Source organism: Schistocerca nitens, chromosome 7, assembly GCF_023898315.1.
Source record: "Schistocerca nitens isolate TAMUIC-IGC-003100 chromosome 7, iqSchNite1.1, whole genome shotgun sequence".
Taxonomy (NCBI): domain Eukaryota; kingdom Metazoa; phylum Arthropoda; class Insecta; order Orthoptera; family Acrididae; genus Schistocerca; species Schistocerca nitens.
In genome coordinates this window covers 408,341,366-408,366,760 of record NC_064620.1, presented here as the reverse complement: position 1 = coordinate 408,366,760, position 25,395 = coordinate 408,341,366, and the positions used below count along the sequence as shown (strand labels likewise).

At 44.1% G+C, this 25,395-nt stretch overlaps 1 protein-coding gene across 1 annotated transcript in view; it reads left to right on the top strand.

The window, feature by feature from the left end:
* The window catches only part of LOC126194982 (inactive pancreatic lipase-related protein 1), a 238,136-nt gene that overhangs the window by 186,160 nt on the left and 26,581 nt on the right, over positions 1–25,395 (top strand). Inside the window, exon 5 of the mRNA XM_049933396.1 lies at positions 7,563–7,820. Within this exon, the coding sequence (XP_049789353.1) occupies positions 7,563–7,820 (258 nt within the window). The remainder of the gene's footprint in view (positions 1–7,562; positions 7,821–25,395) is intronic.

Genomic DNA, 25,395 nt, shown 5'->3' with positions numbered 1-25,395 from the left:
GACGAAGGTAATGAGAAGTAGTAGAAATGAGAACTGCGAGAAACTTAACATCAGGATTGATGGTCACGAAGGCAATGAAGTTAAGGAATTCTGCTACCTAAGCAGTAAAATAACCAATGACAGACGGAGCAAGGAGGACATCAAAAGCAGACTCGCTATGGCAAAGAAGGCATTTCTGGCCAAGAGAAGTGTACTAATATCAAATACCGGCCTTAATTTGAGGAAGAAATTTCTGAGGATGCACGTCTGGAGTACAGCATTGTATGGTAGTGAAACATGGACTGTGGGAAAACCGGAACAGAAGAGAATCGAAGCAGTTGAGATGTGGTGCTATAGACGAATGTTGAAAATTAGGTGGACTGATATGGTAAGGAATGAGGAGGTTCTACGCAGAATCGGAGAGGAAAGGAATATGTGGAAAACACTGATAAGGAGAAGGGACAGGATGATAGATCTGCTAAGACATGAGGGAATGACTTCCATGGTACTAGAGGGAGCTGTAGAGGCCAAAAACTGTAGAGGAAGACAGAGATTGGAATACGTCAAGCAAATAATTGAGGACGTAGGTTGGAAGTGCTACTCTGAGATGAAGAGGTTAGCACAGGAAAGGAATTCGTGGCGGGCCGCATCAAACGAGTCAGTAGACTGATGACAAAAAAAAAAAAAAAAAAAAAATACTCTTCTAAGTGACAACCCCAACTTCAGCTTCATTTTGTACAGTGGTACGTCTTCCATTAAGAACTATGAATTTTAGCTTCGAAGTGGACACTCGAGCAGGCCTCTGTGGCCGAGCGGCTCTGGGTGCTTCACTCGGGAACCGCGCGATCGGTACTGTTGCAGGTTCGAATCCTGCCTCGGGCATGGATGTGTGTGATGTCCTTCGGTTTGTTAGGTTTAAGTAGTTCTAGGGGACTGATGACCTCAGATGTTAAGTCCGATAGTGCTCAGAGCCTTTTTTTTTTACACTCGTTATGGGCATCGCGAAACGGATAAATGAACGAAAAATAATCGTAGACAGGCAACCGTTCTGGATGCATGCATATCTAGGCCGCCATGAAGCATCAGTGATCGACCACCGCAATCTGCGATGGGCCCGCACAAGTGCAGTCTACGGACAAATCGCGAGATCTAGCGATGGATTGCTGCAATGTAATGATATAATGTATAAATCGTTAGCATGTTTTATAAGACTATCATGATATTCAGAATGATTAATGGGAATCGTTATGCACAATCTTCACGAAGGTAATAGCGCATTAACGGTCCATTCTCCTCAGTCAGGCTACAAAATAACCGATTTTTACGATTTGTTTTTGGAATAACTAGAGAAGCAATCAATGTAAATCTCTTTGCACATTATTTACTGATTCTTGGATAACATTTTCTAATTTTTTTAAAGAAATTCAGTCATCATTAAGCCTCCTATCGAGGGGTTAAAGTTTCTCTGTCCAAAATGAGGTGTGTCCGCGACGGAGTTCGTGCAGTCTGCAAATCGAATCTGAATTCAAAAACCAATTTTCTTAACCTATACAACATTGCGCACGAAGTAATACCACAGTTTTTTGAGAGTTGAAGAAATAATTAAATGAAGGACATTTGAAACAGAAATGCAGTTTTGTTGTGGTTTTTTTGGTCACGTTTAGTGCAAATAACTAATGAATAATTTAAGAAACAACAAAAAAAAATAGCCGATTGCTCCTTGCTGACATGTCCAAGAAGTAATTCAGCCAAAATTAGAAAGATATCTTTGTTAGTTTGCCCATAATCCATTCCGTCAGCTTGAAAAACACTGCATCAACAAAAATACTCGATTAAAGTTAAAAGTATGACTTCTATAAGATTAAAAATGAATTTGTGTAAAAATTTTCATACTCACAGATAATTTGCTACCCTGCACGGCACACAAGTCCTTCCACGACTTTTAATGCTGCTACTCCACAGCAGTTTTGGCATGTTTGCTGGCCGCCCGCGTTTCGCGGGAGTCGTGCTGCACGCGGCGGTGAGCGGTGCTGCAGGCGATCTTGTCGCGATCGATGACGAATGTTTCAGCGTGGTATCCAGCGTCGACTCCCGCGATTTTCAGTATTTTCGAATGGATTTGAAACCTTCTTTGAAAATCGGAGCTGCTATAGAGCACAATATTTCAGTAGTTCTCGAGCCTCAATTGATACGCTTTGCAGGAAACTGCCACACGGCACATACCGACTGGAAGTCACGTGTTCCATCAAATGTTGTACCGAGTGTGCCCGCATTCGCATCTGCTCTCCGACGCACCATAGGGAGGCCCTGCACGTATGAACTAATTGACGTGTAACTTTGTTCCTACGTGAGGTTTCCGCTTGGAGGTTTCATATGATATTTTACACACTTGTTGCTTCGATAAAATCATAAAACGAAAAATCGAGTTTTTGAAACTGCCTGAGGAGAATGGACCTTTAATCACATCTGAAGATGGGAATCAATTGCCGAAATAGGTAATACGAACATTATAATTCCCAAACGAATTTGGAAGTAATAAATTAATTTACAAACCAGTAGTGACTGGTCTGCTGTTGGGTTGCGTTCTGCCACATGCGCTTTACTCCATCTGTTCAGACGACGTATTCAAGCAGGCGCGAAGAGAAATTACCCTGCACATCGATGAGGCTGTGCCACTGAAGATATACTGTAACGTAAAATGTATTGTTCGCCACCACCAGAGACATCTGGAAAAACCTTATGGTGAAATCTAGGAGGAAAATCAGTGCTAACAAGGGCCAAGAAATTCTGTTCACAACTAGGCCAACCTCCCCAATTCCCAACTCACAATAGACGGCAAGGGCTTGAAATACTGTGACTCAGTAATAATCACTGAAAGCCAAAGAAACTGGTACATCTGCCCAATGCCGTTTAGGGCCCCCGCGACCATGCAGAAGTGCCGCAAAACGACGTAGTATGGACTCGACTAATGTCTGAAGCAGTGCTGGAGGGAATTGACACCATCAGTCCTGCAGAGTACGAAGGGGTAGAGATCTCTTCCGAACAGCACGTTGCAAGGCATCCCAGATACCTTCAATAATGTTTTGCGTCTGGGGAGTTCGGTGGCCAGAGGAAGTATTTAAACTCATAAGAGTGTTCCTGGAGCTAAGCAGTAGCAATTATGAACGTGTGGGAAGTCGCATTGTCCTGTCCAAGTCCGTCAGAATGCACAGTGGACTTGAATGGATGCAGGTGATCAGACAGGATGCTTACGTACGTGGCACCTGTCAGAGTCGTTTCTAGACACAGCAGGGCTCCCATATCACTTCAACTGCACACGCCCGCACCATCACAGAGCCTCCAAAAGCTTGAAAAGACCCCTGTTGACATGCAGGATCCGTTGATGAGGTTGTCTGCACACCCGTACGCGTCCATCCTCTCGATACAATTTGAAACGAGACTCGTCCGACAAGGCAACATGTTTCCACTCATCAACAATCCAATGTCGGGCCCACGCGAGGCGTAAAACTTAATGTTGTGCAGTCATCAAGGGCACATGAGTGGGCCTTCGGCTCCAAAAGACCATATCGATAATGTTTCGTTCAATGGTTCGCACGCTGACACTTGTCGATGACCCAGCACTTAAATCTGCAGAAATTTGCGGAAGTGTTACACTTATGTCACGTTGAACTATTCTCTTCAGTCGTCGTTGGTTCCGTTCTTCGGTATCTTTTTGCTGCCGCAGCGATGTCGGAGATTTGATGTTTTACAGGATTCCTGATATTCAGGGTACACTAGTGAAATGGTCGTACGGGAAAATCCCCACTTCATCGCTACCTCGGATATGCCGTGTCCCATGGCTTGACTGTAACACCACGTTCAAACTCACTTAAATCTTGATAACCTGCCATTGTAGCAGCAGTAACCGATCTAACAACTGCGCAAGACGCTTGTTGACTTGTACAGGCGTTGGCGACCGTAGCGCCATGTTCTCCCTGTTTACATATCTCTGTATTTGAATACGCATGCCCAAAAAAATGGCTCTGAGCACTATGGGACTTAACATCTGAGGTCATCAGTCCCCTAGAAATTAGAACTACTTAAACCTAACTAACGTAAGGACATCACACACATCCATGCCCGAGGCAGGATTCGACCTGCGACCGTAGCGGTTGCGCGGTTCCAGACTGAAGCGCCTAGAACCGCTCGGCACCCGAACGGCTACGCATGCCCATACCAGTTTCTCTGGCACTTTGGTGTAGCTTGGACAGAATATGCAAGAGATTGAAGTGGAAGATGAACATAACCAGTGCGGTCAATAAGTGTCGTGGCCTGTATCAATTGTGCTCGCTCTTCAAGAGCCACATATTATCAGAAGATGCAAAACTAAGTAACTGAAGTGGCATAGAACTCCTGGCCATCTTACTTGGTTCGAGAGTATGGCCAATGGCTGCTGAGGGTTCTCACCTGAAAAGACTGCATGCTCTGCAGAACAAGGTATTTCGAGTTATGACGGACGCTCCCTGGTACACTCTCAACAACGACATTAGACACAACCATACCTCTACCACACCATACAGAGAAAGATTGTATATGAAAAGCTTCTTCACACCACAATCTCATCAATTCACTAGAACAAGAACCACTAAATTTGGCATGTTTTTCGCTTATAAAAGTTTATAAACATGTATTTTTTGAATGATGATGAGTTAAATTTTGCCAGCATTCAGTTACTTTTAAATATTAAAACTTCCTGGCAGATTAAAACTGTGTGCGGGACCGAGACTCGAACTCGGGACTTTTGCCTTTCGCGGGCAAGTGCTCTACCATCTGAGCTACCCAAGCACGACTCACTCCCCATCAGCACAGCTTTACCTCCTCCAGTACCTCGTCACCTACTTTCCAAACTTCACAGAAGCTCTCCTGCAAAACTTGCAGAACTAGCACTCCTGGAAGAAAGCTTCTGTGAAGTTTGTAAAGTACGAGACGAGGTATTGGTGGAAGTAAAGCTGTGAGGACGGGGCGTGAATCGTGCTTGGGTAGCTCAGATGGCGCCAGCACGGTACCTCAGCGTGTGCGGTCAGAGGGCTGCTCGCCCTCTGTAATAAAAAAACTGAGTAAAGGAATCAACGACCAACTTGAAAGAATGTCTTGTGACATCCGCCCAGACCGAACGCAACGAACAATACCGAACAAAATGGAACAAGAAAAACAAAAACAAACAAAAAAACAAAAAGATGGTAGAGCACTTGCCCGCGAAAGGCAAAGGTCCCGAGTTCGAGTCTCGGTCCGGCAAACAGTTTAAATCTGCCAGGAACTTTCATATCAGCGCACACTCCGCTGCATAGTGAAAATCTCATTCTGGACTTTTAAATAGTTATTGCGCCGGTGGCGCCGAAACAGTCTAACATATGGTTTGAAATATGTGAAACTATTGATCTCACATTGCCACGTTTTGATTATGTACAGTTGAGAGCGGCAGTGGTGTGACTAGCCAACTGATTATATTTGTTATGTACATTTTAGAGAACTTTGTGTCGAAAATTTATTTTTAAAGAAATAACTAACTACTTGTAAATATCTTCCGCGATTTTGTAAGGAGAGAGGACCACTGATTCAAAGTTGCTGTTATTGTAACTTTAAATATTTGTTATAACATTCTTTGTCTTGTAACTGGTCTTCAGCATTCAATTTTATTATCACTTTCGGTGAACGGCTGTATCTCAAATGTATATACAGGGTTGAGTATTGTTGTTTTTAAAATTTGCCTGAAAGCGTACATTAGGATATCAGATTTGTTGTCTTATGGGCAAATGTGACGCAATATATCTGGAGATTAAACTTAGTTATGGCCAGCTATGGCGAAATCGCTATTACTAAATGTGTAATGTTCAGTCACGGATGCAAAATACTAACGCGTATTCTCTACAGACGAATGGAAAAACTGGTGGAAGCTGACATCGGGGAAGATCAGTTTGGATTCCGTAGAAAAATTGGAACACATGAGGCAATACTGACCCTATGACTTATCTTAGAAGCTAGATTAAGGAAAGGCAAACCTACTTTTCTAAAATTTGTAGACTTAGAGAAAGCTTTTGTCAATGTTGACTGGAATAATCTCTTTCAAATTTTGATGGTCGCAGGGGTAAAATACAGGGAGCGAAAGGCTATTTACAATTTGTACAGCAACTAGATGGCATTTATAAATGTCGAGGGGCACGAAAGGGAAGCAGTGGTTGGGAAGGGAGTGAGACAGGGTTGTAGCATATCCCCGATGTTATTCAATCTGTATATTGAGCAAGCAGCGAAGGAAACAAAAGAAAAGTTCCGAGTAGGTATTAAAATCCATGGAGAAGAAATAAAAACTTTGAGGTTCGCCGATGACATTGTAATTCTGTCGGGGACAGCAAAGGACTTGGAAGAGCAGTTGAACGGAATGGACAGTGTCATGAAAGGATGGTATAAGATGAACATCAACAAAAGCAAAACGAGGATAATGGAATGTAGTCGAATTAAGTCGGGTGATACTGAGGGAATTAGAGTAGGAAACGAGACACTTAAAGTAGTAAAGGAGTTTTGCTATTTGGGGAGCAAAATAACTGATAATGGTCGAAGTAGAGAGGATATAAAATGTAGACTGGCAATGGGAAGGAAAGCGTTTCTGAAGAAGAGAAATTTGTTAACATCGAGTATTGATTTAAGTGTCAGGAAGTCGTTTCTGAAAGTATTTGTATGTAGCGTAGCCATGTATGGAAGTGAAACATGGACGATAACTAATTTGGACAAGAAGAGAATAGAAGCTTTCGAAATGTGGTGCTACAGAAGAATGCTGAATATTAGATGGGTAGATCATATAACTAATGAGGAGGTATTGAATAGGATTGGGGAGAAGAGAAGTTTGTGGCACAACTTGACTAGAAGAAGGGCTCGGTTGGTAGGACATGTTCTGAGGCATCAAGGGATCACCAATTTGGTATTGGAGGGCGGCGTAGAGGGTAAAAATCGTAGAGGGAGACCAAGAGATGAATACACTAAACAGATTCAGAAGGATGTAGGTTGCGCCGGCCGGAGTGGCCGTGCGGTTCTAGGCGCTACAGTCTGGAGCCGAGCGACCGCTACGGTCGCAGGTTCGAATCCTGCCTCGGGCATGGGTGTGTGTGATGTCCTTAGGTTAGTTAGGTTTAAGTAGTTCTAAGTTCTAGGCGACTGATGACCTCAGAAGTTAAGTCGCATAGTGCTCAGAGCCATTTTGGATGTAGGTTGCAGTAGGTACTGGGAAATGAAGAAGCTTGCACAGGATAGAGTAGCATGGAGAGCTGCATCAAACCAGTCTCAGGACTGAAGCCCACAACAACAACAACAACAACAATGTTCAGATTCCGCTTCCACGATGAACTGAAATTATGTCCAGTAAAACTACCGGCATGTTCGACTCCCCCACGCCAACACTATCTGCCGTACCATCATCTACGGCACAGTTTTAATTCAAAGGAGAATAATCCCCTGTGGCGCTTCCGTTTTCGGCTATATGACAAGTACACTCACAGAAGTTACGTGAAGACGTGATCGCAGATGTGCTCAGCGTGGCCGCTTTTCGGTTGCAGCGTACTTCACGCGCGGCGACTACAACATCCTGATCGTGGACTACTCGACGCTGGTGGTGGAGCCGTGCCTCAGCCAGATCGAGTGGTCGCCGCGCTTCTGCGCAGAGTGCATCGCGCAGCTGGTGGGCTACCTGGCGGCGCACCCGCGCGGCGTCCAGCCCGACAGGCTGCACCTGCTCGGCTACAGCGCCGGCGCGCACATCGCCGGCCTCGTGGCCAACTACGTGCCGCCGCCCAGCAAGCTGGGCCGCATCACCGGTCAGTGCAGCTCGCGCAAAATAACGCAACACCGGCACGCGAACGCATTCTCGCCGCTACTGCTGCGCTAGCGCACCACATTGACAGTCGCTACCGGCTTGCATGCTTCGAGTGTTCTCGTTGCTGTCTCTTTGCTGCACAGGACAGCAATGCAGTCTTCCCGCACCACAGGTGCAGGAAAAGTTCTTCACAATCAGGCCATGTGATTATTAGGGTGGATTGATAAGTCTGGTAAATAAGTAAAACAGGTATTATCATAGACAACTCACATTACTACTCTACATAGTGTCCTTTGAAGGATATACACGTGGTCCAGAGGTCATCCAGTTCTTTCACGCTATCGAAAAAATACACTACTGGCCATTAAAATTGCTACACCACGCAGATGACGTGCTACAGACGCGAAATTTAACCGTCAGGAAGAAGATGCTGTGATATGCAAATGATTAGCTTTTCAGAGCATTCACACAACGTTGGCGCCGGTGGCGACACCTACAACGTGCTGACATGAGGAAAGTTTCCAAACGATTTCTCATACACAAACAGCAGTTGACCGGCGTTGCCTCTTAAAACGTTGTTGTGATGCCTCATGTATGGAGGAGAAATGCGTACCATCACGTTTCCGACTTTGATAAAGGTCGGAGTGTAGCCTATCGCGATTGCGGTTTATCGTATCGCGACATTGCTGCTCGCGTTGGTCGAGATCCAATGACTGTTAGCAGAATATGGAATCGGGGGGTTCAGGAGGGTAATACGGAACGCCGTGCTGGATCCCAACGGCCTCGTATCACTAGCAGTCGAGATGACAGGCATCTTATGCGCTTGGCTGTAACGGATCGTGCAGCTACGTCTTGATCCCTGAGTCAACACTTGGGGACATCTGCAAGACAACAACCATCTGCACGAACGTTTGCAGGAGCATCAACTATCAGCTCGGAGACATTGGCTGCGGTTACCCTTGACGCTGCATCACAGACAGGAGCGCCTGCGATGGAGTACTCAACGACGAACCGGGTTGCACGAATGGCAAAACGTCATTTTTTCGGATGAATCCAGGTTCTGTTTACAGCATCATGATGTTCGTATCCGTGTTTGGCGACATCGCGGTGAACGCACAATGGAAGCGTGTATTCGTCATCGTCACATTGGCGTATCACCCAGCGTGTTGGTATGGGGTGCCATTGGTTACACGTCTCGGTCACCTCTTGTTCGCATTGACGGCACTTTGAACAGTGGACGTTACATTTCAGATGTGTTACGACCCGTGGCTCTACCCTTGATTCAGTCCCTGCAAAACCCTACATTTCAGCAGAATAATGCACGACCACATATTGCAGGTCCTGTACAGGCCTTTCTGGATACAGAAAATGTTCGACTGCTGCCCTGGCCAGCACATTCTCCAGATCTCTCACCAACTGAAAACTTCTAGTCAATGGTGGCCGAGCAACTGGCTCGTCAGAATACGCCAGTCTGTACTCCAGATGAACTGTGGTATCGTGTTGAAGCTGCATGGGCAGGTGTACCTGTCCAAGCTCTGTTTGACTCAATGCCCAGCCGTATCAAGGCCGTTATTACGGCCAGAGGTGGTTGTTCTGGGTTCTGATTTCTCAGGATCTATGCAACCAAATTGCGTGAAAATGTAATCACGTGTCATTTCTAATATAATATATTTGTCCAATGAATACCCGTTTATCATCTGGTTTTCTTCTTGGTGTAGCAATTTTAATGCCGGCCGGTGTGGCCGAGCGGTTCTAGGCGCTACAGTCTGGAACCGCGCGACCGCTACGGTTGCAGGTTCGAATCCTGCCTCGGGCATGGGTGTGGCTCAAATGGTTCTGAGCACTATGCGACTCAACTTCTGAGGTCATCAGTCGCCTAGAACTTAGAACTAATTAAACCTAACTAACCTAAGGACATCACACACATCCATGCCCGAGGCAGGATTCGAACCTGCGACCGTAGCGGTCACGCGGTTCCAGACTGAAGCGCCTTTAACCGCACGGCCACACCGGCCGGCCGCATGGGTGTGTGTGATGTCCTTAGGTTAGTTAGGTTTAAGTAGTTCTAAGTTCTAGGGGACTGATGACCTCAGCAGTTAAGTCCCATAGTGTTCAGAGCCATCTGAACCATTTTAACCAAATTTAATGGCCAGTAGTGTACTTTGACAAAATCTGCTAAATATTTGTTGACTACAACTATGACTTCCCCATTTGGTGAAAATTACTTCCCAGCAAGCCAAAGTTTCAAGTTAGGGTACAGGAAGAAATCACTTTGGAGCTAAGTCTGGTGAATAGATTGGATGAGGAACAAGGTCAGAGCCTGTTTCATGCACTTTCGCCATTGTTATCGCTGATGTGTGGGACGGCACCATATCCTGGCGAAAAGGCACTTTTTCGCCTGCCAACCTTGGTCTCCTTTCAGCCAACGCAAGTTTAGAACTATCCAAAAATGAAGCATAATGGAGCTCAACTATGGTTCTGCCTTTTTCTAAGTAATCTAAGAAAATTATTCCCTGCGATACATACCAGCTGACTGAAAGGTCTTTGCCTTCTTTGGTGCACTTTCACGAGTCTTTGTCCATTGTTTTGACTCCAGTTTCGACTACCGTTTTCACTCTAGTGTGAAATGATGGATCCAAATTTCATCAACAGTCACCGATCGGTACAAAACGTCTTGCGGACTGCAATCAAACATCGCCATACATTGTGTGGTGTCACCGCCAGACACCACACTTGCTAGGTGGTAGCTTTAAATCGGCCGCGGTCCATTAGTACATGTCGGACCCGCGTGTCGCCACTGTGTGATCGCAGACCGAGCGCCACCACAAGGCAGGTCTCGAGAGACTGACTAGCACTCGCCCCAGTTGTACGACGACATTGCTAGCGACTACACTGATCGAAGCCTTTCTCTCATTTGCCGAGAGACAGTTAGAATAGCCTTCAGCTAAGTTAATGGCTACGACCTAGCAAGGCGCCATTTGTACCATTGCATGTATCTCAAGATAGTCTCACTTGTATCATCAAGAATGTTGTATACCAAAGGACGATATAAAAGTTAAGTGTTCTAGTAGCTACGTTCTTTTCTTTATCACATTCATTACGAATCCTGTTCCAGACTTCGCGCCAGTCGGCGTGTGTGTACGTGTGCCCTTTCGGCTACCCGTCACTGTGGACTGGCTGCCTTGTCAGTCCACTACACATTGTGTTGAAATGTAGTGTCCCATGTGCTTCTGGTCGACTGTGAGCATTCGTAGCACCCAGCACACACGCAACGTTTTCATAGTCAATTCTCCGTGCAGGATATTATGCACTCGCCCAGTTGAGATGCCGTCTTTCTCAGCAGTTTCATGGAATTTTATTCGTCGGTCTTGCATTACCGTGTCATGTATTTTGTCAATGATTTCCTCAGTGGTGACCTCTGTTTGACGGCCGCGCTTGGTTTCTGGTGGCTGTCCATCGAAGTTTAAATTCGTACACTGTACAGTGTTGAAATTCTTAATACGATCCTTGGAATAATCAAGCTTACCAAACGTGAAGCCGCAACAAAAATGTTCCGTTCATTCGTGCTAATTTACGACTTATGAAACCACCGTATGCAATGCCATTAAATTTATGTGGGAAAAGGGCAACTGGGATGCATAAAGCTGATTTAATGCTGTGGGTGAGAAGGTTGCGGCAACTGCAAGGTATTCAAATAATTCAGTACGAGTGAAAGGTATATTAAGGAGGAGGGAAACATATCTACATGTACTTCGCAAGGCCTCATTGTTTTGGAAGGATGTAACCCCCGCCAAGCAGGTTATTAGAGGAATTTCCACGTGACACATTTTCTTTGTTTTACATTGGCTGTATCGTAGTAAGTGATCTTTATACTATGCCTCTTTATTGTTTTATGAAATCGTCTTCTGCAAATGTATGCTTGATCTTCTTCTGGTTTGGTTGACTCGTTATTTATGTGACTATTTATTTTTCGGTGCTCTAGTGAGAAACTGTAGACTAAACGTTTACGTTTCTCGAATTATTAGTTGTGATACCACAGCTTGTTAATATAATCGCTTGCAGTCTCACTAGCTTCAGAATTCTGTGAAATACATACGTGGTGGTCGCACACGACATAACCTCCACCACGACCGATGTTGCCTTCCCTACCACATCCCGTACACAGACACGGGCCGGGGCAGGTAGATCGATGTCAATTACCTGCATGCAAAGTTAGTACGCGCGTATGATGAAAAGCTGTTGCTCAGAATTTATGTGAAAATTCAGGAAGCTTTTTAAATAAAAGAAACGTTATTAACATTCTACATTTTCATTCTACGTCTCTATACATTTGCTGCCTTTCGCCGCTAGAGTGCTCCGAATTTTAGCGTGTAACATGCCGGTTTGTAACTTAGCCATGTCGGTGTGTAAAAGACAGCGTGCTGTAATCGAGTTTCGAATTCGAAGAGTTCGTCGACACATGGATCACTTTCAACTTCACACACAAGCGCTGCGACACCTGCATCCGACCAACGCCTTGGGGTCACTGTCATCTATCGTCTTGCATACAGCCCAGACTTGGATCCATACGATTTTCGTCTCTTTCCAGAACTTAAAGAACACCTTCGATGACTTCAGTTTGATAGTGATGAAGCGTTGCTATGAGAGGTGAGACCGTGGCTCCGTCAGCCATGTCAAACATACTAAAATGACGGCATCAGAAAACTTATCTCTCGTTTGGAGGAATGTTCTCGTCGCCAGGGTGACTATGATGAGAAATAAATATGTAGACATGAAAAACAAAGATGTGGAATGTACATAACGTTTGCTTTAAGAGTTTTAACATAAAAAAATCGGAGGCCTTACTTCGCAGCACGCCGTCGTACATATTCTTTTTCACAGTGACAGCAATGTTAAATGGAAAATCTAATTGACCTACGTGCCAAAAACTGTTTCTTTTCCCTGTAAGAACAAAGAAACTGTTGAGGGGTAATAATTCAAGCCAATTCCTTATTTCTTCTTTTGTTACATCTTCAGAACGAGAAACATTTTCAGGTGTGGCAACAATTTTCAGAAAATTTCCAAGTCAGAGAAAATATATTTTTATTTTGATGTCTTTTTCAACACTTGTCATTTTCTCCCCTGAGGAGGAATAGTCGGCAGTTCTAAAGCGTGTGCCGCGCGGGATTAGCCGAGCGGTCTGAAGCGCTGCAGTCATGGACTGTGCGGCTGATCCTGGCGGAGATTCGAGTCCTCCCTCGGGCATGGGTGTGTGTGTTTGTCCTTAGGATAATTTAGGTTAAGTAGTGTGTAAGATTAGGGACTGACGACCTTATCAGTTGAGTCCCGTACGATTTCACACACATTTGAACATTTTTTTCTAAAGCTGGTTTCGCTCTTTTTGGTCGTTGGGTTATATTTAAGATGTAATTTTTAGTTCTATGGTTCTATCTAATTGCTTATTTAGTCACTGTGACGTACAATTATCTTATGTAGAAGCTTAAGAGAGAAAAAAACGTAATAATAAAACGTTGTTAGAGAACTGCGCAGCTACAAATTCAACATGTATGACACAATCTAACAAAAAAAAACCCTCTGTATTTGGTTGATAAAATTACGAAAATAACCGACACCACTAAATACAAATTGCAAATAGGTAAAGTTAAATGAAACTATTGAAAAGCGTTAGATAAACACGAAATGACAGCTATGTGAAGTGTGATCAAAGTACAGTTCTTAAATAAATTTACACACACCAAGGATAGTGCCTTAGGAACACACAGTTCCTATCTTGTATTTTTTTTAAATTATAGATCTATATTTCATTCTCAGACTGAGGTTGTAGTATACACTATTCGATCAAAAGCATCTGAACCTCTATTAGTGCACATTAATGTGGGATGTGTCCACCCGTTGCCTCTATGATGGCTTGAACTCTACTAAAAAACTAAAAAAAAAATGGCTCTGAGCACTATGGGACTTAACTGCTGAGGTCATCAGTCCCCTAGAACTTAGAAATACTCAAACCTAACTAACCTAAGGACATCACACACATCCATTCCCGAGGCCGGATTCGAACCTGCGACCGTAGCGATCGCGCGGTTCCAGACTGTAGCGCCTAGAACCGCTCGGCCACTCCGGCCGGCAAAAAAACTAAACTCTGTCCGAATAGGCCATGAAGACTCAAAGGTACCGACCGGACGCCGTGTCATCCACAGTTCACAGGCGTCACTGCGGATACGAAGGAGCACGTGGTCAGCGCACTGCTGTGCACGCCTTATGTCAGTTTACGAGACCGGAGCCGCCACTTATCTATCAAGTAACTCCTCAGTTTGCCTCACAACTGCTCAGTGCACCCCGCTTGCCAACAGTTCTGGACAGACCAGATGATCACCCGTCCAAGTGCTAGCTGAGTCCGATAGCGCTTAACTTTGGTGATCTGACGGGAACCGGTGATACCATTGCGCCAAGACCGTTGGTCCTTGAACTGTACTGTGGACACTTAATGAGATATCTAAATGTCGCAGGATGTAAAGTAGACCATTCTTCCTTAAGGATCGAAAGCAGTGAGGGTAGCCATGTTGGATGCAGGGGTCTGGAATGAAGTTTACGTTCTAACTCATGCCAAAAGTGTTTATTTGTGTTCAGTTCGTCACTCTAAGTATGCTAATCCATTTCAGGAATGCTATTTTCCACAAACCACTGCTTCATAGATGCTGCTTTATGACAAGTTGCATTGTCATGCTGATACAATCACAACCTCCGTACGGTCACTCTACTGCACTCAGTACACAGCGCTGTAAAATTTGTTCACATCCCCCCACATTTAGCGCTTCTTTAAGCGCAATGAATGTACCGCACCCTAACAACGAAAAACACCTCACAGCTAAACCCGCGCCGGCCGGAGTGGCCCAGCGGTTCTAAGCGTTACAGTCTGGAGCCGCGCTACCGCTACGGTCGCAGGTTCGAATCGTGCCTCGGCCATGGATGTGTGTGATGTCCTTAGGTTAGTTAGGTTTCAGTAGTTCTAAGTTCTAGGGGACTGATGACCTCAGAAGTTAAGTCTCATAGTGCTCAGAGCCCAAGTACTTGCGAAAGCCGCCCTCCTCTGTACTTCATTGTTCACAATACACATGAACACAGGTACCGTTCTCCAGGCGGTCGCTAAACCTAATCCCATTGGATTACCAAAATATAGTGTGGTTCCTCTCTCTAAATCACTCGATTATGGTCATTCACTCGCAGTTGCGGCGCTTGTCACTATCTAATGCGTAGCTTAGCACTGACTACAAACATGTATGGTTTATAAGGAGCTGATTGATCATTGTAACGCCTTTTTCTTTTAATTCAGGAGTCAAAGTTATAATGCTAGCCGGAATGCCGGTAGCACTATGGAACTCACAGTTAATTTCTTCCGCTGATTGTTGTTGTTGTTGTGGTCCTCAGTCCTGAGACTGGTTTGATGCAGCTCTCCATGCTACTCTATCCTGTGCAAGCTTCTTCCTCTTGTGCCACAAACTTCTCTTCTCCCCAATCCTACTCAATACCTCCTCATTAGTTACGTGATCTACCCACCTTATCTTCAGCGTTCTTCTGTAGCACCACATTTCGAAAGCTTCTATTCTCTTCTTGTCCAAACTAGTTATCGTCCATCTTTCACTTCCATACATGGCTACACTCCATACAAATACTTTCAGAAACGACTTCCTGACACTTAAATCTATACTCGATGTTAACAAATTTCTCTTCTTCAGAAACGATTTCCTTGCCATTGCCAGTCTACATTTTATATCCTCTCTACTTCGACCATCATCAGTTATTTTACTCCCCAAATAGCAAAACTCCTTTACTACTTTAAGTGTCTCATTTCCTAATCTAATCCCCTCAGCATCACCCGATTTAATTTGACTACATTCCATTATACTCGTTTTGCTTTTGTTGATGTTCATCTTATATCCTCCTTTCAAGACACTGTCCATTCCGTTCAACTGCTCTTCCAAGTCCTTTGCTGTCTCTGACAGAATTACAATGTCATCGGCGAACCTCAAAGTATTTATTTTTTCTCCATGGATTTTAATAACTACTCCGAATTTTTCTTTTGTTTCCTTTACTGCTTGCTCAATATACAGATTGAATAACATCGGGGGGAGGCTACAACCCTGTCTCACTCCTTTCCCAACCACTGCTTCCCTTTCATGCCCCTCGACTCTCATAACTGCCATCTGGTTTCTGTACAAATTGTAAATAGCCTTTCGCTCCTTGTATTTTACCCCTGCCACCTTCAGAATTTGAAAGAGAGTATTCCAGTTAACGTTGTCAAAAGCTTTCTCTAAGTCTACAAATGCTAGAAACGTAGGTTTGCCTATTGTTAATCTTTCTTCTAAGATAAGTCGTAAGGTTAGTATTGCCTCACGTGTTCCAACATTTCTACGGAATCCAAACTGATCTTCCCCGAGGTCCGTTTCTACCAGTTTTTCCATTCGTCTGTAAAGAATTCGCGTTAGTATTTTGCAGCTGTGACTTATTAAACTGATAGTTCGGTAATTTTCACATCTGTCAACACCTGCTTTCTTTGGGATTGGAATTATTATATTCTTCTTGAAGTCTGTGGGTATTTCGCCTGTCTCATACATCTTGCTCACCAGATGGTAGAGTTTTGTCATGACTGGCTCTCCCAAGGCCATCAGTAGTTCTAATGGAATGTTGTCTACTCCCGGGGCCTTGTTTCGACTCAGGTCTTTCAGTGCTCTGTCAAACTCTTCACGCAGTATCTTATCTCCCATTTCATATTCATCTACATCCTCTTCCATTTCCATAATATTGTCCTCAAGTACATCGCCCTTGTATAAACCCTCTATATACTCCTTCCACCTTTCTGCCTTCCCTTCTTTGCTTAGAACTGGGTTGCCATCTGAGCTCTTGATATTCATACAAGTGGTTCTCTTCTCTCCAAAGGTCTCTTTAATTTTCCTGTAGGCAGTATCTATCTTACCCCTAGTGAGACAAGCCTCTACATCCTTACATTTGTCCTCTAGCCATCCCTGCTTAGTCACTTTGCACTTCCTGTCGATCTCATTTTTGAGACGTTTGTATTCCTTTTTGCCTGCTTCATTTACTGCATTTTTATATTTTCTCCTTTCATCAATTAAATTCAATATTTCTTCTGTTACCCAAGGATTTCTATTAGCCCTCGTCTTTTTACCTACTTGATCCTCTGCTACCTTCACTACTTCATCCCTCAGAGCTACCCATTCTTCTTCTACTGTATTTCTTTCCCCCATTCCTGTCAATTGTTCCCTTATGTTCTCCCTGAAACTCTCTATAACCTCTGGTTCTTTCAGTTTATCCAGGTCCCATCTCCTTAAATTCCCACCTTTTTGCAGTTTCTTCAGTTTCAATCTGCAGTTCATAACCAATAGATTGTGGTCAGAATCCACATCAGCCCCTGGAAATGTCTTACAATTTAAAACCTGGTTCCTAAATCTCTGTCTTACCATTATATAATCTATCTGATACCTTTTAGTATCTCCAGGATTCTTCCAGGTATACAGCCTTCTTTTATGATTCTTGAACCAAGTGTTAGCTATGATTAAGTTATGCTCTGTGCAAAATTCTACAAGGCGGCTTCCTCTTTCATTTCTTCCCCCCAATCCATATTCACCTACTATGTTTCCTTCTCTCCCTTTTCCTACTGACGAATTCCAGTCACCCATGACTATTAAATTTTCGTCTCCCTTCACTACCTGAATAATTTCTTTTATCTCGTCATACATTTCATCAATTTCTTCATCATCTGCAGAGATAGTTGGCATATAAACTTGTACTACTGTAGTAGGCATGGGCTTTGTGTCTATATTGGCCACAATAATGCGTTCACTATGCTGTTTGTAGTAGCTTACCCGCACTCCTATTTTTTTATTCATTATTAAACCTACTCCTTCATTACCCCTATTTGATTTTGTATTTATAACCCTGTAATCACCTGACCAAAAGTCTTGTTCCTCCTGCCACCGAACTTCACTAATTCCCACTATATCTAACTTTAACCTATCCATTTCCCTTTTTAAATTTTCTAACCTACCTGCCCAATTAAGGGATCTGACATTCCACGCTCCGATCCGTAGAATGCCAGTTTTCTTTCTCCTGATAACGACGTCCTCTTGAGTAGTCCCCGCCCAGAGATCCGAATGGGGGACTATTTTACCTCCGGAATATTTTACCCAAGAGGACGCCATCATCATTTAATCATACAGTAAAGCTGCATGTCCCCGGGAAAAATTACGGCTGTAGTTTGCTTTCAGCCGTTCGCAGTACCAGCACAATAAGGCCGTTTTGGTTAATGTTACAAGGCCAGATCAGTCAATCATCCAGACTGTTGCCCCTGCAACTACTGAAAAGGCTGCTGCCCCTCTTCAGGAACCACATGTTTGTCTGGCCTCTCAACAGATACCCCTCCGTTGTGGTTGCACCTACGGTACGGCCATCTGTATCGCTGAGGCACGCAAGCCTCCCCACCAACGGCAAGGTCCATGGTTCATGGGGGAAGCCGCTGATTGTATATTAATCAAAACGTCCTCGGTCAGTATCACCAATGGCGGCCGAAGAGTTCTGGCATAAGACGTCACCCTCATTGGCGGTGAGGGCGTAGGAAGGGACAGAGTTTCAGGGCACACTCTTGTTCTTTCAGTGGGAAACGCCCCAACGCCCCCCCCCCCCCCCACCCACCCAAGGCAGAAGAATTAGCAATGATCGACAACATGAGGATGGAAACCACTGCATTAAAGACACAATGTGTATCCACAGGTCATGTGGCCTCTAATTGGAATAGAGTCATGATGATCTCTCTATTGGCAAAAGATTCAGCACTAGTCTCCCATTGGGGTCTCCGGGAGGGGACTGCTAATGAGGAAGTGACTATGAGAAAAAGATTAAAAAATCAACAAAAGGATGACGTTCTACGAGTTGGGCGTGGAATGTCAGAAATTTGAACGTGGTAGGGAAGCTAGAAAATCTGAGAAGGGGAATCCAAAGGCTCAATCTAGACATAGCGTGACTCACTGAAGTCAAATGCAAGGAGGACAAAGAGTTCTGGACAGACGAATAAGTCTAATGTCAAAATCAGAGGAAAATAATATAACGGGAGTAGGATTCATCATGAGTAGCAAGGGAGGACAGAGAGTGAGTTACTGCGAATAGTACAGTGATGGGATTGTTCACATCAGAATCGATAGTAAACAATAATCGACGTCAATAGTCAGGTACACAAGCCGATGTAGCAAGCAGAAGATGAACAGATAGAGAAACGTATGAGAATATCGAATGGGTAATTCATTACGTAAAAAGGGATGAAAACCTTGTGCGGGACTGGAATGCGGTTGTAAGGGAAGAATATCGGATCAGTAGTAGAGAAATCCTAACTGAGTTATGCAATAAATTTCAGATCTGTTCAAGAATCAGAAAAGGAGGAGATGTGCTTGGAAGAGGCCGAGCGATACGTGAAAATGGTTCAAATGGCTCTAAGCACTATTGGACTTAACATCTGAGGCCATCAGTCCCCTACACTTAGAACTACTTAAACCTAACTAACCTAAGGACATCACACACAACCATGCCCGAGGCAGGATTCGATCCTGCGACCGTAGCAGCAGCGCGGTTTCGGACTGAAACGCCTAGAACAGAGATACGTGAAGATTTCAGTTAGATTACGTTATAGTCCGGCAGAGATGTCGAAATCAGACATTAGACTGTAAGGCGTACTTAGGAGAAGATATAGATTTAGATCACAGTTTAGTAATGACGAAGAGTAAGCTGAAGAGACTAGCTAGGAATAACGAAGTGGGATGCGAGAGTACTAAGGAATAACGAGATACGGTTGAAGTTCAAAAACGTTCAAACGTGTGTGAAATCTTATGGGACTTAACTGCTAATGTCATCAGTCCCTAAGCTTACGCACTACATAACCTAAATTATCCTAAGGACAAACACACACACACCCATGCCTGAGGGAGGACTCGAACCTCCGCCGGGACCAGCTGCACAGTCCATGGGTGCAGCGCCTCAGACCGCACGGCTAATCCAGCGCGGCTACGATTTAAGTTTCCTGATGCTATATAACAGAATGAAGGCTTTTGCGACCGGATAAGTTTGCTGCTGGTAAACCTTTCTGAATATACGGTCGTGGTCCACGAAACTCTTCTGTTGTAGCATGGTGGTTTACCGGCAGCAGCTATAGAGACAGCTCTGTAGGCGGTTCAGTTGAAGAGGAATGAACGTCTCTAAAAACGGCAATCAAAGAAGTTGGAAAGAGAAACATATTGACATAGAAGGTAAATGCAAAGAAACCATGCCGGCCACGGTGGTCTCGCGGTTCTAGGCGCTCAGTCCAGAACCGCGCGACTGCTACGGTCGCAGGTTCGAATCCTGCCTCGGGCATGGATGTGTGTGATGTCCTTAGGTTAGTTAGGTTTAAGTAGTTCTAAGTTCTAGGGGACTGATGACCACAAATGTTAAGTCCAATAGTGCTCAGAGCCATTTCAACCAAAGAAACCATGGATAGGTAGCAAGAGCTGACAAGTGCGAGAATTATCGCACAATCGGCTTAACAGGTCAACATCCCGGTTGCTGAAAATAATATACAGAAGAATGGAAAACAAAACTGAGGATCTGTTATGACGTCCAATTTGGCTCTAGAGGAAGGATAAAGGCACCGGAAAAACAGTTCTGACGTAGCGGTTGATAACGGAAGAAAGTCTTAAAGAAAAAGAAAAAAAATCAAGACACATTCATAGAATTCGTCTACATAGAAAAAGTGTTCGACATTGTAAAATGGTGCAAGATGTTGGAAATTCTAAGAAAAATAGCGGTAAGCTATATGTAAAAACGGATAACACACAATATGTACAAGAACCAGGAAGGAACAGTAAGAACTGAAAACCAAGAACGAAGTGCACGGATGAAAAAGGGTATAAGGCAGGGTTGTAGTCTTTTGCCGCTACTATTTAATCTATACCTCGATGAAGCAATGACGGAAATAAAAGAAAGGCTGAAGAATGGGATTAAAGTTCAAGGAGAGGTATCAGTGATAACATTCGCTGATGACATTGCTATCCTCAGTGAAAACGAAGAAAAATTACAGAATTTGTTGAATGGAATGAGCAGTCTAATGAGTACAGAATATGGATTAAGAGTAAATCGAAGAAGAAAGTAATGAGAAGTAGCAGAAACGAGAACAGCTAGAAACTTAACATCAGAATTGGTGATCACGAAGTAGATGAAGTTAAGAAATTCTACTACTTAGGCAGCAAAGCAACCCATGACGAACGGAGCAAGGAGGATATAAGAAGCAAAAATGCGCAAGAGTGGCACATTGTCAAAAGAGATTACGTGCTCTGTGTTCTCTGCATACGCAGTTCTGTTGCGGTACGGATAACAGGCACATCACAGAGTATGTGTTAATTGGCAAGGCAGCTGGAAAAGTACTCCACAGTAGAAGTACGCGGGGCGGTAAGATCATTCTGGTCAAAATGTCTAAATGGCGCGCAGATCGACCCTGAAATTCCGGCTGTATTTGGACCAAATGCAGTGTCACGTTCAGCCGCAGTGAAATTATGCCAAATATGGGTGACGCTGGTCGGGAATGAAGGCCGTCGACGTCGGTCACAGATGACATCGGTCGGACGGCTGGTCAACCGATTCGCAGCAATCGCAGGTTTTCCGATCGGGAAGTCGTTCACGCAGCGGTCCTCAAAAGGCTCCGTGGCCATGGTACCGATTTCTGTCGTCGAGAAATTGAACGATTGGTAGAATTTTCCTACCGATGTTTACAGAGAGTGTTTATACTAAAAAATGGTTTCGTGTATCTGTGTCATTTCAGAGTGCAGTGAAGTTTTTAATAAAAGTTACTCGTCACGCCGTAATGTATAACTTACGTTTTGAAATCCACTCATACAGGGTGGCGCACGAAATGTGTTACCAATTTGTTTTTCAATATAAACTTTATTGTCAGTACATTCTGAAAGGAACATATACTACAATGAAGAGCCGTCCCTGGAGATTTGTTCTAACCCAGCACATGCTCAATATATACACCATTTCGTTTCCTAACTTCCTTCAAACGAACACTGAAGTTAGTGATTACCCTACGGCACATGTCTTCCGTAGTTTCACTGCAAGCTTGAAGAATAAGTCTTCTGAGCTCCATTAAATGACGTGGACGTTTCAGGAAAATTTTTTCCTTTAGGTACCCCCAAAGAAAAAAGTCACATGGATTGAGGTCTGGACTATTGGGGGGCCAATTTTGTCCGAGATTGAAGTGACTTGGAAACCTGAGTGAAATGATCCGCGTGTCGAATTGCTCGTGTAAAAACTCGAACACAGTGTTTGCAAAAAATGGCTCTGAGCACTATGGGACTTAACATCTGTGGTCATCAGTCCCCTAGAACTTAGAACTACTTAAACCTAACTAACCTATGGACATCACACACATCCATGCCCGAGGCAGGATTCGAACCTGCGACCGTAGCAGTCGCGCGGTTCCGGACTGAGCGCCTAGAACCACTAGACCACCGCGGCCGGCACAGTGTTTGCAGTATGTGGCCTTGCTCCATCTTGCATGAACCACTGCGTGTTGAAGGGCAAGACAGTAGCAAGAAGCTGTGGAATGAAGCTATTGCGAAGCATGTTCAAATAACGCTCGCTGTTGACAGTTTCTTCAAAGAAAAAGGGTCCAATAAGTCCTTGACTGGGAATTTCTGCCCACGCTGTAATCCTTGGAGCATGATGTTGTCGTTCATGGAGCACTTGTGGGTTTTCAGCGGCCCAAAAGCGTACATTTTGTTTGTTAACCACACCGTCTAAATGAAAATGCGCCTCGTCTGAAAAGAAACGTTGTTGAGAGTTTCTTCCCTACCCTCTGCCCACTGAGCAAACAGTAGTCTCTGCTGCTTGTGTTCTTCAGTGAGCTTCTGTGCACAGGACATCTGGTATGGGTACATATGGAGGTCACTTTTAAGAATGCGTTGAGCGGAGCGTCTGGATATTCCCAGTTGCACTGCTGCCTTTCTACACGATTTCCCGGGACTTCTCTGTACAGCAACTCGTACCGCTTCAATATTCTCCGGCGAACAAACAGGTTTAGGCCGGGGTCGCTTCACTTCCAATACTGTTCCTTCCTGTACTAATTTATCGTACAACCTGTGGATGGTCTTCTTGCAAGGGACCCATCGTGTGTTAAACTGTTGTCGAAAACGCCTCTGAGTCACAATAAGGCTTTTCGTTTCATGAAAAAGCAACACAACTGCCGATCGTTGCTGTGTCGTCAGTCTTCAATTGTCAGCCGTTGCTGCTTACTAGTCTCCTAGTGGCAGTATCGTGAATTACACGTCATTTCGTAACTCATTTGTTTTTCCAAGCTCTGCTGGTACTGCTGTAGAGATCCCAGTGGGATATCTAATGTGCGTCGTAAATTGTGAAAGAAAGAATTGGTAACACATTTCGTGCGCCACCCTGTATTTACTTCCGAGGTGATGTTGAGAGAGAGAGAGAGAGTGAGAGCAGTTTAAGCAGCTGCAGGTTTTCATCAGATGCTCATGGCGATGGGCTCATTTGGTCGATGCTCATGAAGAGCCGCTGTAGTTGCGTAACACGCTCCGTGACTGTGCTTTCTCTGTCAGTAGCAGTCCAAGAAGGCGGTTCTAATTAACACACTTTCAGCCGTGTACCTGTCGAAACAACACGGTGCTCTAAAACCTCTGAGGTAGCACAGAGATACACTCAACAAATCGTCTGTTTCACAAGGGATTACAGATGCTCTGCTTTCTTATCTTTCCTTTGGCCGTCAACAAGTTAGCCTTTGGTAACTGTGCGTGGAAGTTGTGCAACCACTGACTCTCCGCAATAACACAGCTGTCAGTCGTCTCTAACACCGTACACGAAACAAATGATGCAGGTTCAGCATTTGTTCCATCTCATGTAATGTGCAATTCCCTGGTCGAAAGTGATGATTATAGCCACTGTGAATTCTGTTACCTAATAGCCACACTTGGTGCTTAGTCACGCCAGTGCATCTCCATACATCATTTCTGGGCTTCCACGTTGAGTTCTAATACCCAGAATATTTATAACCTGCCTCGATTATAGACGACACACATAGCTATCGTTCCCACCGTAACACAACCTGATACCCTTTATTTCGCTGAATTTCATGCTCTTAAGATGCTACGACACGGCTTCAATGTAGAACTGACCACCAAGAGAAAATGGGGTCTCGGTGACAGTTCCGTCACTATCTTAAAAATAAGGATGTAGTCTGCTTTTTATCATCCAGTAATTACACCACATTATCTGAAAACAAACTCTATACTGGACTCGCCTTCTGAAAGTACGATGATGAAACCTCCATATGCTCTCCCTTAACTATATCGACATCTAAATCTACATGACTACTCTACAATTCACACTTAAGTGTCTGGCAGAGGATTCATTGAATCACTTCCACTATTTCTCTACCGTTCCATCTTCTAACAGAACGCTGTAAAAAAGAACACGTTAATCATTTCATGCGGGTTCTGACTTCTCTTCCCTTTTAATAGTGATCATTCTTCCCTGAGCAGGTGGGTGTTAACAAAATATTTTCGTAATCAGAAGAGAACGCTGGAGATTTAAATTACGCGAAAACATATCGCCGCAACGAAAAACTATTTAACCCCAACTTCCATATAATATCAGTAACCCTCAAAGCCCAATTTCGCAGTGATACAAAACGAGCTATCCTTCTTTGAACTTTTTCGATGTTCACCATCAATCCAGTCTAGCAAGGTTCCCATACCGCAAACAGCAGTACTTCAAAGGTACGGACAAGCGTAGTGTAGGCAGTCCCATTAGTAGATCTGTTGCATATTATAAGCGTTCTACCAATAAAATGCAATCTTTGGTTTGCCTGTCCCACAACATTGTCTATGTTATCGTTACAGTTTAAGTTGTTCGTAGTATTAATCAAAAGTACAGACTACGCCAGAATTTCCTTCACATTCGTGTTCACTTGAGCGCATGTTCAGTTTCGGAATCGACTGTACAGCAAACGCCAGCAATATTGTCTTACTTCCAAACATCGTCGGATTTATGTCCCATAATCCGGCATGTGAAAATACTCCATGAACATTATTTTAGTTTTGCCCACTTTATCACAGCTGTTTTATCAAGTGAAGCGTATCATTAATCACAAAAGCTGCTAATAAGCATTATTGCAGTTTACACACATCAAAAAAAGTTTTGCATCACCTTGGTTCAGAGACTTCCAGAACCTGTGCAGAAAATTGGAATAGAGATCAACATAAAAATAATTTCCGCCCTTTTCATTGCTCAGGAAAACCACACATTTCATGTTGTACCAACACGCAGCGAGACCTTCAGAGGTAGTGGTTCAGATTGCTGTACACACCGGTACCCCTGATACCCAGTAGCACATCCTCTTGCATTGATGCATGCCTGTATTCGCCGTGGCATACTTTCCACAAGTTCATCAAGGCACTGTTGGTCCAGATTGTCCCACTCCTCAGCGGCAATTCGGCATAGATCCTTCAGAGTGGTTGGTGGGTCAC